Source organism: Thunnus maccoyii, chromosome 16, assembly GCF_910596095.1.
Source record: "Thunnus maccoyii chromosome 16, fThuMac1.1, whole genome shotgun sequence".
In the NCBI taxonomy this organism is placed as follows: Eukaryota; Metazoa; Chordata; class Actinopteri; order Scombriformes; family Scombridae; genus Thunnus; species Thunnus maccoyii.
In genome coordinates this window covers 2,622,795-2,637,033 of record NC_056548.1, presented here as the reverse complement: position 1 = coordinate 2,637,033, position 14,239 = coordinate 2,622,795, and the positions used below count along the sequence as shown (strand labels likewise).

Genomic DNA, 14,239 nt, shown 5'->3' with positions numbered 1-14,239 from the left:
CATAACGTTAGCGGAGCGGAGCAGTGAACTGACAGCAGATGATCATATAAAGAAATCGTCACAATCCGATGTCAACTCGGGCTGAAAATAGAAAAAACTGTTAGAAACTGAGCGTTCAGAGCGGTCTGAAGCCGCTGCTTTTTGCTCACAGGGATTATTTCTACATACGTTTACCTCATTATTTGACATTTTATCCACATTTGATATGAACATCTGACATTGTAACATTATATGACTGAAAATAAGGAAAAGCATCAGAGGTCCCCTTTAAGGTAAATGTGTGAGAGAAGTGTAATAAACCTTCAGACCTAACTTTTCCACTTCACTGCACCACTTTTATTTTTTTTTAGATTAGAAAAGCTCACCTGAAACTGACGCTCAGGTAGTTTCTATCATTTTCTCCCCTTTTTCTGTCTCATGCAGTATCTCCTCTTTCTGTCCTCCCCTCTCTCTTCACTTTCTCCGTCCACCCTCCCTCCCTCTCTCTCACTCTTCCTGATTATCCGTTGGTCTCTCGCCCTCCAGCTCTGAAGGATATCCTCCATATGGTTTCCAGCCAATGGGATCAGCTCCAGCGGCAGATTCGGCGCCAACATGGCTGGATGCTCCGCGCCCTTCACTGCATCCAGGCCCGCCTCTTCTACACCGCCCAATCGCACGAGCCTTTCACGGCCTCGGGGGACCCGTCGGCCAATCGGCAGGCTCTGTGCCCGGCGGACGGCCTCAAGGTAAAAAAAACTGGTGGTGGTTTTTATTTTCTGTTTAGCTTCGAATCTCTCTGTTATTCTTTTCATCTGTTTTTTGTTTGTTTTTTATTCTTTGGTTCTTATCCTTCCATTTCCTCTCTGGTTGATCCCTGCTATCCCCCTCTCTCTCTCTCTCTCTCTTTCTCTCTCACACACACACAAGCTCACACTCAAATCAATCACACACACTTACCCATAGTCCTTTGTAAATTTCTCTGTATTGTTATGTATTGGCCGCTAATTAACATCCCGGTGTGTTTCTCAGCTCTCATTGGCTGCCGGTTAATTGGCTGGACTTGGTTAATTAGGTGTAATCTCCCTTTCTCTTTCCCTCTCTCTCTCTCATTGCGACAGTCCTGCCATTCACCTCATCTCGTCGCTGCTGTTGTTGCTGTGTGTGTGTGTGTTTAAAATTTTCCATGAGTCATCCCCGGCCTTGTTTGTCTCTCTGCTTGTCTTCTCAAAGAAAAAAAAACAACTGATTTTAAAACATTTCTCTTTTGTCACTCATCTTTTGTCTCTTTTTTCTTTATTACTTTGTTCCTTTTACACTTTTTCTTTGTTGAATGCTCCTTCTTTTCATCCCCTGTGTGTGATTATTACAAATGTCTCTTCTATTATTAAATATATATATTTTTACTGAAAAAGTAATCTCCATAACCAGATGACTTTCAGTCAAAGAATGTAACTGACACATATTTATGTCAACCTAACCTTTTAAGATCCAAACAATAATTACAAGTAGGAGTAGATAAACGTGAAGAAGAAAAGCCTGCGTGTAAGAGTTGATTGGCTTAACTTGTCAATCAACTCAAACTCAAGTTTAATGTTACTTGATAAAGATACCTGCCCTGTTAGCACAGTTTAGCTAAAGTAGCTAATGTTAACCCAAGTGTGCAGCGCTCAGAGTTCCCAGTAAGCTAACGTTAGCTTGGTTCCAAGTTAGCGGGGCGTTGTCTTTCATGCTCTGGAAACACGCTAACTCAGACCCAAGCTAACGTTAGCTTATGTTAGCTTGGGTCTGAGTTAGCGGGGCATGTTTCCAGACCAAGTATGTGATTTGAGACACAGCTTAAGTTTAATGTTACTTGATAAAGATACCTGCCCTGTTAGCACAGTTTAGCTAAAGTAGCTAACGTTAACCCAAGTGTGCAGCGCTCGGAGTTTCCAGTAAGCTAGTGTTAGCTTGGGTCAGAGTTAGCGGGGCGTGTTTCCAGAGCGTGAACGGCAACACCTCGCACTCCTGGTTTGGAAAGTTCTGACTCCAAACAGAAAAGATGGCGCCGACCATAAGCTACGACTCTTGGCTTCAATCGCTACGTCCATCTTTATATGCAATCTATGAGTCAGACTTAATCTCAATGGTCCTGGTGACACTTTACAATAGCAGGCAATAGATCCTTTACTTTCTTCACATATGTTTTTCATTATTAGTTGTTTTTGTCCTCACTTTCATCATATATTTACACCTTCATTCTCTCCTTCCTATTTTCTTGCTATCCTCATTTAGTTTCTTGTAAATCCCTTCTTTCTGTGCATCCATCCTTACTTTGTTGCCTCCTTCCTTCCCCTCTATCCCGTCTGTCTTCCTTCTTTTACTTCTCTTGTCTTTGATCCGTTCCTCTTTCATCAGAAAACGTCCCTGTCTGTTTTTTTACTTTCCTGTCTCATTTCATCGAAAAATGTTTGTTTTCTTTTTCCCCTATTCTTTCTTTCCTATTGCTCGTCCCGCCTCCTCTTTCTCTCCTCTCTTCTCTCTCGTTGTTTTCTCTCCTCTTCCTCTCCCCCTCTCTTCCTCTCCTCCTCCTCCTCCTCTAGCAGACCTGACTGGTTGTTTTCAGATTGTTTAGTTGCAATTAGAGCTGCAGCAGCCTGATCACTGTGATCAGTCAACAGTGACAGCCATTAGCCAGCTACCGCCTCTGTGTGTGTGTGTGTGTGTGTGTGTGTGTGTGTGTGTGTTTGTGTGTGTGTGTGCACGTCTCATAGTGAAAGTGTGTTTTTGTGTTTGTGTGTATCTGTGTTTTTATGTGTGTGTGTGTCCATTAGCTGCTTGGCCGCAGCACATTAACAGTCCATTCATTATCTGTGTGAATCTCCCTCTGCACTTAAAGCTTTGATCCGTAAAACCTCCAAACAACAAACTGAGGTGTGAATCTGCTGAATTATTTCTGTCCGTTGCTTCACAGCACAAACAGTTTCAGCATCACATGTTTCATATATGTCTGTGATATGTTCAATTATTCACTTCATGTCTGTTCCGGGCAGCTTCACGATGAACCTGAACTAACAGTTATATACAAAACCTCCAGAAAATCCTCCTTCTGTTGGAGCTGACGGCCAAAATGGCTTCCAGGGTTCTCCGTGGCAACCAGAGCTGCTTCCAAGTCAGGACACGAGTCAGACATGTCCAAGTCAGGACTGAAAGTAGTGGAGACGATTCCAATTCAGGACAAACAAAGTTAAAGTTGAAAGTTGAAGCTGAAGGACACAAGTTACTGGAACAAGTCCAAGTCAGTTCTCAAGTTTTTTGACACAAGCTGAGTTTGAGTCTTTTCAGGCAAGTCAAAGTCAGGACTTAAGTCGCGGGAGAGACGGCTGAGTCAAGTCAAAGTGAAGCCAAGTTATTCAAGATAAATCCAAGTTTAATCTTACGTCATTTGAGACAAGATCGAGTCGTTCAAGACGAGTCTAAGTCAAGTCCAAAGTCATCTGAGTCCAGGTCAGGACTCAAGTTATTTGAGTCCAAGTCTTTTGAGAAGAGTCTGACTTGAGAAAAGGTTCATTTTAGTCTTAAGTGATTTTAGACAAGTCATAGTTAGGATTTAAGTCACTTGAGTCCAAGTCAGGACTCAAGTTATTTGAGACAAGCTGTAGTCGAGTGTCGAGTCATTTTACACAAATCAAAGTCAGGACAAAGTCAAGTAGTTTAAGACAAGTCCAAGTCAGTCCCCAAGTTATTTGAGAGAGGTCGAAGTCTGGACTCAAATTATTCAAGACAAGTTCTCGAGTGGTTTCAGTGAAGTCAGCTCTCATGTCATTCAAGAGATGTTAAAAAGTTGTTCTCAAGTCTTTTAGAGCAATTCTCCAAGTCATGTCACAGTTTAACTATATTGTTAGCAAATATAGTTACAATAGTTTATAATATAGTCTCAGGAAAATAGTGGTTCTTGTTATAGCATGTTCAGGCATTTTGTTTTTCTTTCATGTTTACAAGTCTAGTTGCGTTTTAATGCCCCTCATCGTACAACTGCAACTACATGTGACAGTTTTCTGAGCTCATATTTTTAGCATTAAGCTGCAGCTGGAGCCAGAAATGACAAACATACGAGTGTGGAGGGATTCGATGTCTTCCTCGTTGGTTCTTACGTTGTACCTGTGACCAGTTGGTAACGTTACAGCCTTTTCAACCACAAGATAATTCCAGGTGTTTGAGTGTGAATCACCGTTTGAAGCCGTCAGACAGCTGCGTGGTTTTGTGGAGGAAGTGAGCGATAATTTGTGCAGTAAAAAAAATCACTGAACGTGGCTTTACTGTGTGTTCATTATCTGCTAGTGCTCTTTAATGACAATCAGATGCATGGCCTAATTACTGCCACACACACCGAGGAGGTGGGGGCGGGTGTGTCGGAGGGGGGGGGCAGACCGCAAGGTCAACCAAGGGCATCGTGTTTGTATGTGTGTGTGTGTGTGTGTGTGTGTGTGTTTGTGTGTGTGTGTGTGTGTGTGTGGTCCTGATGATACAAGATGATACAAGACTGACCAAGGGCAGAGGGTTGGTAAATACACCACAGTTCATGTGTGTGTGTGTGTGTGTGTGTGTGTGTGTGTGTGTGTGTGTGTGTGTGTGTGTGTGTATTTTCAGTGCAAATGTGGTTTGTGAGTGTCTATTAGTGGTTGCATATGTGTGTGTGTGTGTGTGTGTGTGCGTACATGTTTAAATGAATGTAACCTTGACTAAAGGGCAAAATAAAGGGCAAATTGGAATAAATTTATCAAATTATGAAGCCTCGTACAATATTTATAACCAGCAGATCCACTATTCATTACAAAAGATTAAATACCAACTTGTATCAATAATTCATCCTCTTAATCTTCATTTTTAGTGCAATTAAGAGCAGAGGCAAATGACATATTTCACACCCGGCGCTAAGATAGTTAGCATTCAATTGACTGAATGTGACTGCAGCTCTGCAGGCTGCTGCTGCTGCTGCATATATATATATATATACAACATGTGACAAAACATTTATCTAAATATGATATAATCCCTGGTTGATAATAATAGCAGTGATCATGTTGCTTAATGTTATATTACATTATATCTAAATGTTGAGATACATTCATGAGTCAACAGCTTAAACGTGGGAAGATTAAAAGATACAAACAGAAAGTCTATCTATAATGACTCAGAGCAGCCTTATTATATATGTTATATTTATTCATATTTAGTCTTTTTTTGACAGCGAAATAATCGTATCAGAGCTTCATGACATTTGTGAGAATTGTGCTTCATCTCAACAGGATTTAGATTCTCATAATTACCTGCGATTTAAAGACGGCGGCTTTTTGTCACCTCAGACTTTATCATCACTTTATTTATGTTTTAGCACCACATGCTGTATAATTAATATTTAACATTCGTTTCAACGACCAGAACGCCCAAAGTCTCTCTCTCTCTCTCTCTCTCTCTCTCTCTCTCTTTGTGGCTGATTTGTATCCGTTAACAGTGCAGGTACCTTTAGTTGTCTCCTACTTCTTCTCTTTTCCTTCATGCTTCATGCTAAACTGTTGGGTGAAGCCTTTTCCTCGGTGACATAAAGATGATTTCAGTCCTGATCTTTGTTGTAATTTATAACTTTAAGTCTTCGTGGCTCAAAGTCTGAAAAGGTCGGTAAAGATATTTGAAATGTCTGGAAATCATTTTGTCTTAAGTTTCAGGCGTCAAAGTTGCAAAAAGCATTTTTTTTTACATTGGAAATAGTTTCTGTCTCACTATCTCATTCAAGGTCCACTTCTGGAGCTTTCTACTGTGTCACACAGTCTTCTTCAGTGGATGGAGTTTGTGCACTTTTTGCATTTTGCTTTTTTGTACCTCAGGAGTCATTTGCTTCTTTCTGCCGAGCGTAAAGTCGCATCTACAGTCTACAGTCAGTGAACGAGATTACGATTGAAAGCTCAGAGAAAAGAGAGTAAGTAGACTTTGAGTCCGTCCTTTGAGTTCGTCCGTCCTTTCTTTACAATGAAAGGTAGAACAATGAAAATAGAGAAATTAACAGTTGGTTTGGTGGCAGAAAGACACAATTATCCTTCCCTCTCACTTCCTGTCCTCCATCATCCCTCTTCTTCTTCTTCATCCTTTTCTCTCTACGCTCATCCATCTGTCCCTTCTTTCCTCCTTTTCTCAAGCTCTCATCCCTCCATTCCTCATTTTGTCTGTCCATTGCTTTCCACTTCTTTCCTGTCATCCTGTCATCCCCCCTTTCATCTTCTCCTCTTTCTTTCCTTTCATATCTCTTCTTTCGCCTGCATTTTCTTGTCTGCTTTATCCATCCATCCATTCATCCATCCATCCATCCATCCATCCATCCATCCATCCATCCATCCTGTCATCCATCTCTCCTGCTCTTTTCCTTGAGTTTAAACCCCTGTAGACCTTTTTATGTTCACGCAGTCTTCTTTCTCCTATCTTCTGTTTTTCCCATCATCCCTCATCTCTCTCTCCATCTTCCATCTTCCACCTCGCCCTCCTTCCCTGTCGTCCTTCCATCCATCCATCCATCCGTCCGTCCGTCTGGAGAGGGGTGATTCATGTAAATGTCAGGAAATATCAGAGCCGGGGTGGTGGGATTAGGCGGGAGAGGAGAAGATACACTGATACCAGCAAATATAACGCTCTGAAAAGACGGCCAGCACCGGGGATTAGGACACGCACACACACACACACGTGCACACACACACACACACACACACACACACACACATCTCTGGGAGTGTGTGCAGATATGCTGAAAGGGTTTTGGTGTGTGCGTGTGCGTCATATGAGTATATTTTTGTTATGTGACGTGGTGGTGTGTCGCTGCATTTTAAAGATTTGTTGTGCATGTGTGAAGATTTTCAAGTGACATCTGTAGTGTTCTGTTGCATCGTGAAGATGAAGGTAAAGGTTGAGTGTGATTGTGTGTGTGTGTGTGTGTGTGTCGGTAGGTAGGGTGAGTGAACAGAGAAAGAGGGAGCGCAGGAGAGGTAGAAAGGTGTTTAATACGAGTGTGAAAGCAGTGTAATATTTAACAGCTTAGTGGGATTTGTCTGTCACATTACAGGGGATTGGACTGGAGTCTGGTAACACACACACACACACACACACACACACACACACACACACACACACACACACACACACACACACACACACACACACACACACTCACACACTGAAAAGGTGAATGGACGTGTTCAGTGACAGCTGCTGAATCTGAATCTTTCTCCGGAGTTTCATCACTTCAATGTTATAAAACTGTCATCAGATTTAGAGGCGATGATATACAGAATTATAGATTTTAATGAAATTTGACCAAAGTATGAACATATATGGAGGAAAAAATGAAGAAATATTCTCAGTAGATTAACTGTTTTAAATGAAAATTCTTCAGCAAAAGCATTTGTTACATTAAAATCATTGAAATAAGTTACATGTTATAGAAAAATGTTTCTGTTTTGAGGAAATCATCATCATTTATGTTTGACTTAGATGTTTATTTATTATAATCTGATTGTTGCTGGTATATTTTCTGTCAATTATATAATTGCTTAATTGACTAATTGTTTAGAATAGTTGCTCATTCCTTATTTATTTATTTATTTATTTATTACACAGCAGGCTTAGTGATCTGATGGATATTATCAGATCAATAAAAGTCTGTTTATTGGCTCTTTATGGCTTCTAACACAACATCTGACTGTATTGAGAGAAATCTCTTCGATATCTCTTTGAAGAACAACATTTTATAGTCTGAAGCCGTCTTACGAGATCGCAGGTCTACTCTGTTGTATGAATGTTAGTTTAACACTTTCTAGAGATCCTAGTTATACAAACACAAAAATAAAATAAATCATATCTATCATACAATAATAACAATGATAGATATGAAAAGATAGACTTGTTGATGAGCAGAGCAAAACTGTCTGAAACCTTAAAGCATCTAAATCTGACAGTAAATAATTAGCAATTAACAACAAATCTTATTAAAATACATTTTCATCTACTTTTTATGTATCTTCCACATATTTCAGGTGTTTGATTTCCTGACTCACAACAAGAATACAGACGAATCAACAGAGCCTCACTGTATATTTTATACTTTTACATTATTTTCTTCTTTCTTTTTTCAAGAGTCTGGAACGTACCAATTTCCCCGGGGAGGAGGGGGGGTACGGGGGGGGGGGGGGTCGTGTCATGGAGGGTGAGGTGGAAGGGAGGTGATGGGTCGAGATTAGACCATGTTCCTTTGGACACGGGGGACACAAATCCTGTTAGAGAGCTGAACCAAACAGCCCTGAGTGCACGCACGCACACATGCACACACACACACACACACACACACACACGCACACACACACAAGTGTACATACTGTCAGACATACGCACAAACAAACATCCAAATTTCTGATACACATGTAGAGTTTTTGTGTGTTTTTCTTTGTACATGTGGAGCACAAACACAATGTGTGTGTCTGTGTGTGTGTGTGTGTGTGTGTGTGTGTGTGAGTGTGAGAGAGAGAGAGAGAGAGAGAGAAATATTCAGGTAAGAAGTGATAAGTGACCTCCTAGGTGGCACTTCACACAGGCTGATTTAAGTTAAATAACGTTTAACATGTGTGTATGTGTGTGTGTGTGTGTGTGTGTGTGTGTGTGTGTGTGTGTGGATGAGGCACTTGTACATTTGTGATTGTGACTGTTGGCACTTGTATGGTGACTATATATGTGTGTGTGTGTAGGTGTGTGTGTGTGTGTTTCTTATCAGTGTAGCTGGTGGAGACAGCTTGTTGGCCTCAGGCCTCTATTTCACCCTACAGACCACACAGAGAAGGAGAGAAGAAGAGAGGGAGGGAGGGAGAGAGAGAGGTAGGAAGGGAGGGGAGAGACAGACAGGAGAGGAGGGGGGGAGGGGGGGCGGGGGGAGGGGACGGATGGAACAAGGTGGGAAAAGGTGAAGAGAGGAAGAAACAGGGAAAGATGGAGAGAACAAAAGGAATGATGGAGAAAGAGCTGCGATCCTGTTGTTTGGGACGGGAGTCGGTGCTGATGAGAGAGACGTCAGGAAGAAACACTCAACTATAAAATGACTCCAGTTAAAGAGTCAGCGGAAGGATTTTTATTCAGGATGTCGTTATATTTCCATCCTGTAAAGGTGTGTGTTGTCTGACAATAATAACAGAAAATAGACAATTCAGTTCCGAACAGTTTATTCGTCCTTTAAGGGGGCAAACAAGTTCACATATACAATTAATTTACACATAAAAATCATCTAAAAAACACAAATATTGACGATGTTAGAAAGAGTTTAAATACACAAGGATTGATGGCAGCTGGCCAATAATATCCAACAACATAAAGACACTTATTATGTGCATTAATCAGTATATACACAAGGTAAAGTGACCGTTTCCTGTTCTGTGGCTAATATAAACATATATTATTAATAAACCCACATACAGCTTAAACTGGCAAAAATACATCTCCAAACAATACCAGTGAAACAAACTATTAATATACTTATTAACAAATTAAATATCAGAAGAAACATAAGAGAAAACATGTGCAGCAAAGCAATGAAGCTAAAACATGGTCATAAACCTTTAATAAACCCTAATATGGAAGTTAACAGGTGAAGTCTTTGAATAGCAGGTATATAAAGGTTAATTATTACTCACAGTTACACAGATGTTTGACCGTTGATCGTGATCGTGTTTATTAGTTAAACGGGTCAAAATGAACGTGAGAGGAAATGATCTCATGTTGCAAGTCGCAGCGTTCATGTTGTACATTTGGTGAAAAGGGCTCCAGGATGGTTCTGTGTGAAGGTTAAGAAAAATACAGCGCATGTTTATATTAGTATTAAATCTGTTTAATTAGTGTTTGATTACTTTGGGGTTCCTTAAGGATCCATCCTGCACTCTGTTCTCTTTAAAATAAACAAATCATTCAACAAGCTGTCAAAGTTACCACTCAAACTTTTTTTTTTTACAGCTTGTGAAGACATTTTTTAATAATTGCAAATTGCAATTTTGATTTGAAAACGATTAGTTTGTTTGCTTTCCTTCAACAGTTTTTTTTTATTTTTATTTAGCACTAAAGCTTTCGGGCAACTTTTTCTAGTTTTAATTTCCTCGGATGTTGACGTGAACTGTGTTTACAAATTGGAAACTGATAATTAATTTCCACATCACGACGAACGTGGCATAAGGTGAGGAGAGAGAGGGAGGAGGAGGGAGTCTTTCACCTCCCCTGAGTGGGAGAAGAAGGAGCAAGAAGGAGGAGAAAGAAGTAAAAAAAAAAGAGAGAAATTAAGATTTTAGAGGGATGTTGCATTCAATGACAATCTGAAATCCAAAAATTCAGTTTTTTAATGCATAAAATGGCAGAAGTTACTCTTTTTTTTGTTAATTATTTGTTTTATAGACATCATATGAGGTGCAACCTATCAATATTTTCATTATCCATCAGTTATTATTTTTAAATTAATAATTTAGTCAAGAAGAATTGTTGTGTTTATATGTTTTATAGCCAGTTTACATATGATATAAAACATAGAAAGACAGCAAATCATCACATTTCTATATATATTTTGTTTGATAATGACTTTAACGAGTGGATGGACGGATCGAAATGCTTTTTGATCGATCATTTAATTTATGAGTCTCCAATAGTTGAACCTTAAACCACAAACAAACAATGAACGCATCTTTTCCTGTGAGATCAGACTCAGTCAGGACTTTTTAAAATCATCATTTTTAAACGTGTAAATCTTTTTAGCAGCTGACGTGAGAACGGAGAGGAGACACTAAGTACTTAAGAGGAGGAAAAAAAAAAGAGGAAGAGAGGAGCACAGGGGAGCTGAGGAGGAAAAGAGGAGTGAAGGTGTGATACAGATCCAGGCCGGTTGACTCTGAGCGTGCAGATTGAAGCATCCTGAACATGCAGAGCGGCTCTTCTCCCCCTCTGAGTGATTTAAATATTGACCTCAGGTTATTACGAGCTTTTTAAATCAAATTACCGAGTGTTGGACTCCTGCCTGATACCTGATAGAGCCAATCAGACGGCTCGTCCCGCTCCCGGAGCTCCACCACACAGCACTTTACATAAATTAAGATTAAAGTTGGGAAGTTTTTTGGGGAGTTGGTTTAACCACGCAGTGACACTCTATCAAGATAGTTTGTGTTACTCAGTGTTGGTGTTAATCCCTGGTTTAAGATCTGCAAAGCTGCATTTCCAGGTCGTTTGAAAGTGATAAAACTCAAGTGTTTGGCAGCTGGAGGGGTTTTTTTCATGTTACACAGGCGGGTGACGCACTCTCTCACACCAGCAGGAAGTTTCACACCAACAACATGTGTAGGTTTAAAATAAATCAAGAGATGAAAGTTTGCAGGATCAGGAGGTTTCATTTATGCATAAATATAGACGTTAAACATACATTTGTAATATATACAGTAGGGGTGTGCCTGAATACAAATATGTTATCCAGCAAAGCAAAAATAGTGTTTTTTTACAAATATTTGTTTCATACAAATATTTTAAAAGTTATTTGTTTTCGAGAAGAGAAAAAAGCATGTTAAATACCAGCGCACAGGACGGTTACATCACTATCTCAGTGTCTCTCCTCTGCTCCGCTGTGACGTCTATCAGCAGGTCTCATCCACCCGCTACATGACGCACATTTCCTAATTTGGACGTCGATCCCGGAGTTGAGGGTGTTCCCCAGAGATAAAGCCGAACTACTGACACACGCTTCATAAACAATTTCTAAAATTAAAAGCCTAATAAAAACAAAAACAGGATTTTTAAACCTCTTTCCACTTTTATTCGAATACAAATAATTTTGCTGCCTCAACAAATACAGATACAAATACAAATACTGGGCTCTCTGCACATCCCTAGTATCAACAGAACCCTTAATTTTCCACTTCTTTATCAGAGTTTGAACACTACTGATTGGCATTTTGAAATCTTTGGAGATCTCAGAGATAAAGCTGAACTACTGACACAAGCTTCATGAACACTTATTGTAACACTTTAATTTTCTAAAATTAAAAGCGTAATAAAAACAAAAACAGGATTTTTAAACCTCTTTCCACTTTTATTCGAATACAAATAATTTTGCTGCCTCAATAAATACAGATACAAATACTCTGCACATCCCTACTATGTACATTATATATATATATATATTTCAAACTGTTGGAAAGTGTTAAAACTCAACATTTTCTTATGTTATGTTACTTCATAAGATGGAAAAAATCTAGATTTATAAAGAGCAAAACTCAGCGTTTATACTTGTGCGTCCATCAGCGCGTCTATTTTGATAGAAAAGCTTTATTTTTTATATGATTTACTAAAAAATTAATACGAGGCCTGACACAGTTTGACAAACACAATAAAACATGTAGATTTGTTGTTCATTATTAAAGGAAATGTTAAGGATTAAACGAATTAAATGTCAGTCACATGTCATTGTCAAACCATCACTTTCCAATATTTATAGTCCTTTGTCCGTGTTATAAGCACAAGATTTGATCAATTTCATCAATTGATCATTTTACTGTTGTTTTCTGTCCATAAACAACTAAATAATAGACTCCCTCTGCTCTCTGAAAGCTTAATTAAGGATTAATCACTCATTTATTAATGACTCATGACGTATTTATGAACAAAAAAACTACATTAGTGCTTCAGAAGTTTACTATAGAGACACATAATGCTGTGAAAGGTCAGAACACGAACGGTATTTAAGGGTTAATACACTTGTGTTTCAGCTTTGTGATTCCACTTAAAGCGAGCGTATGTTTATAATGAACTGGAGTTTTATTACATTTTGTGTAAATGACACATTAGTTTCCCCATTAAGCTCTTAAAAAGTTTGACTTTCCGCTGTTTGTCGTCGCTCACATCGAGCCGCTCATGAAGCCAATTGAGTATAAATGACATTATAATTGATGTTTTAGCCAAACAAAGTCGAGTACACTGATGTTCCTTAAAACTGTTTTTCTGACCTTTTTTGCATCAGAGCCTGCGTGATATTGGAAGCTAATGTTGTTAATTATCACCAATAATCTGCTCCGGTTGGTTGAAATGAGTGGAATCAGACCAAATTAACGCTCCTCTAAACACATGTGGTCAGTGAATCCATCTTTTTTTTTAACATCCAAAAGTTGTTGAGACACAAAGTGAAAACTGTCTCTCACACACACACACACACACGCCCCGTCTCTCCTCCCTCCCACCTGCAACATCTATAACAGCCAAATGAAATATGCAAATAATCACCGCCGATCCCAATAAGAAATAATTAATGCTGTCTGCTCTCAGTGGCAGCAGGTATTAGCATGCCAAAGCACTCCAAAATGTAATTTATAAAGTGAGTTTAAAAAAAAAAAAAACCCACCGAGCTCTTTCTGTGTCTTTGCCAACGGCAATCTGACGTTTCTAATGCACTCTGAGAGAGGGAATAAATTGATAGTGGTGGCGGCGGGCTTTTTCTGTTTTAATTTTCCATTCCTGATATTTTTCAAATATTTAATTACGCGGATGGTAAAAGTGAATATGTAAAGTGGGTGTTTTTCTTTTCTTTTTTTTTTCTTTTTTTTTTTTTTTTGAAGCCACAGATGGTTTGTGTCATATTACCTTGTTAAACATGGATACGGCGGTGGGGATTATTAGAGGAAGTAGTTGAGTTTGATGAAAGTTTTAGGGAAGTGGCGGCGGCGGCGGCGGCGGCGGCAGAGCGGTCGGTTAACGAGCTCGACGCCTGGAGAGAGTCGAGAGATGAGTTTACTTTCTTCGGCTTCTAAACTGTGACAGACGCAGAAAAGTTTTGATTTTAAACTTGCAGCTTCATTTTAGTAGAAGAAGAAGCTTGTATTTGTGTGTGTGTGTGTGTGTGTGTGTGTGTGTGTGTGTGTGTGTGTGTGTGTGTGTTTGCTGATGTGAAGTGAAGTTTCATCACTGACGCTGAAAGTTTTACTATTAAGGAACGACGATGATGATGATGATGCAGAGAGACTTTGTGTTTCTCTTTCTATAGAATAATAATGAAATAAAAACCTGCAGAATGTTTTCTTCCAGCAGAGAATCAGATGCAGACGCAGCTAGAAAAACAGGAAGAAGTTCAGCATAAAGAAAAGATTCCCAACTAATGGTAACAAGTTTTCTACTGTGAGGAAAATCTGATATTAAACCAAAAACTTAAGGCTGAATTCTACATCTCAACCAGTAC

The 14,239-nt window shown here is 39.3% G+C and overlaps 1 protein-coding gene across 3 annotated transcripts in view; it reads left to right on the top strand.

The window, feature by feature from the left end:
• The window catches only part of akap6 (A kinase (PRKA) anchor protein 6), a 238,062-nt gene that overhangs the window by 104,357 nt on the left and 119,466 nt on the right, over window positions 1–14,239 (top strand). For all 3 annotated transcript variants that reach the window (XM_042389345.1, XM_042389343.1, XM_042389344.1), the window contains one exon: window positions 526–728. In XM_042389345.1, coding sequence (XP_042245279.1) covers window positions 526–728 — 203 coding nt within the window. The remainder of the gene's footprint in view (window positions 1–525; window positions 729–14,239) is intronic.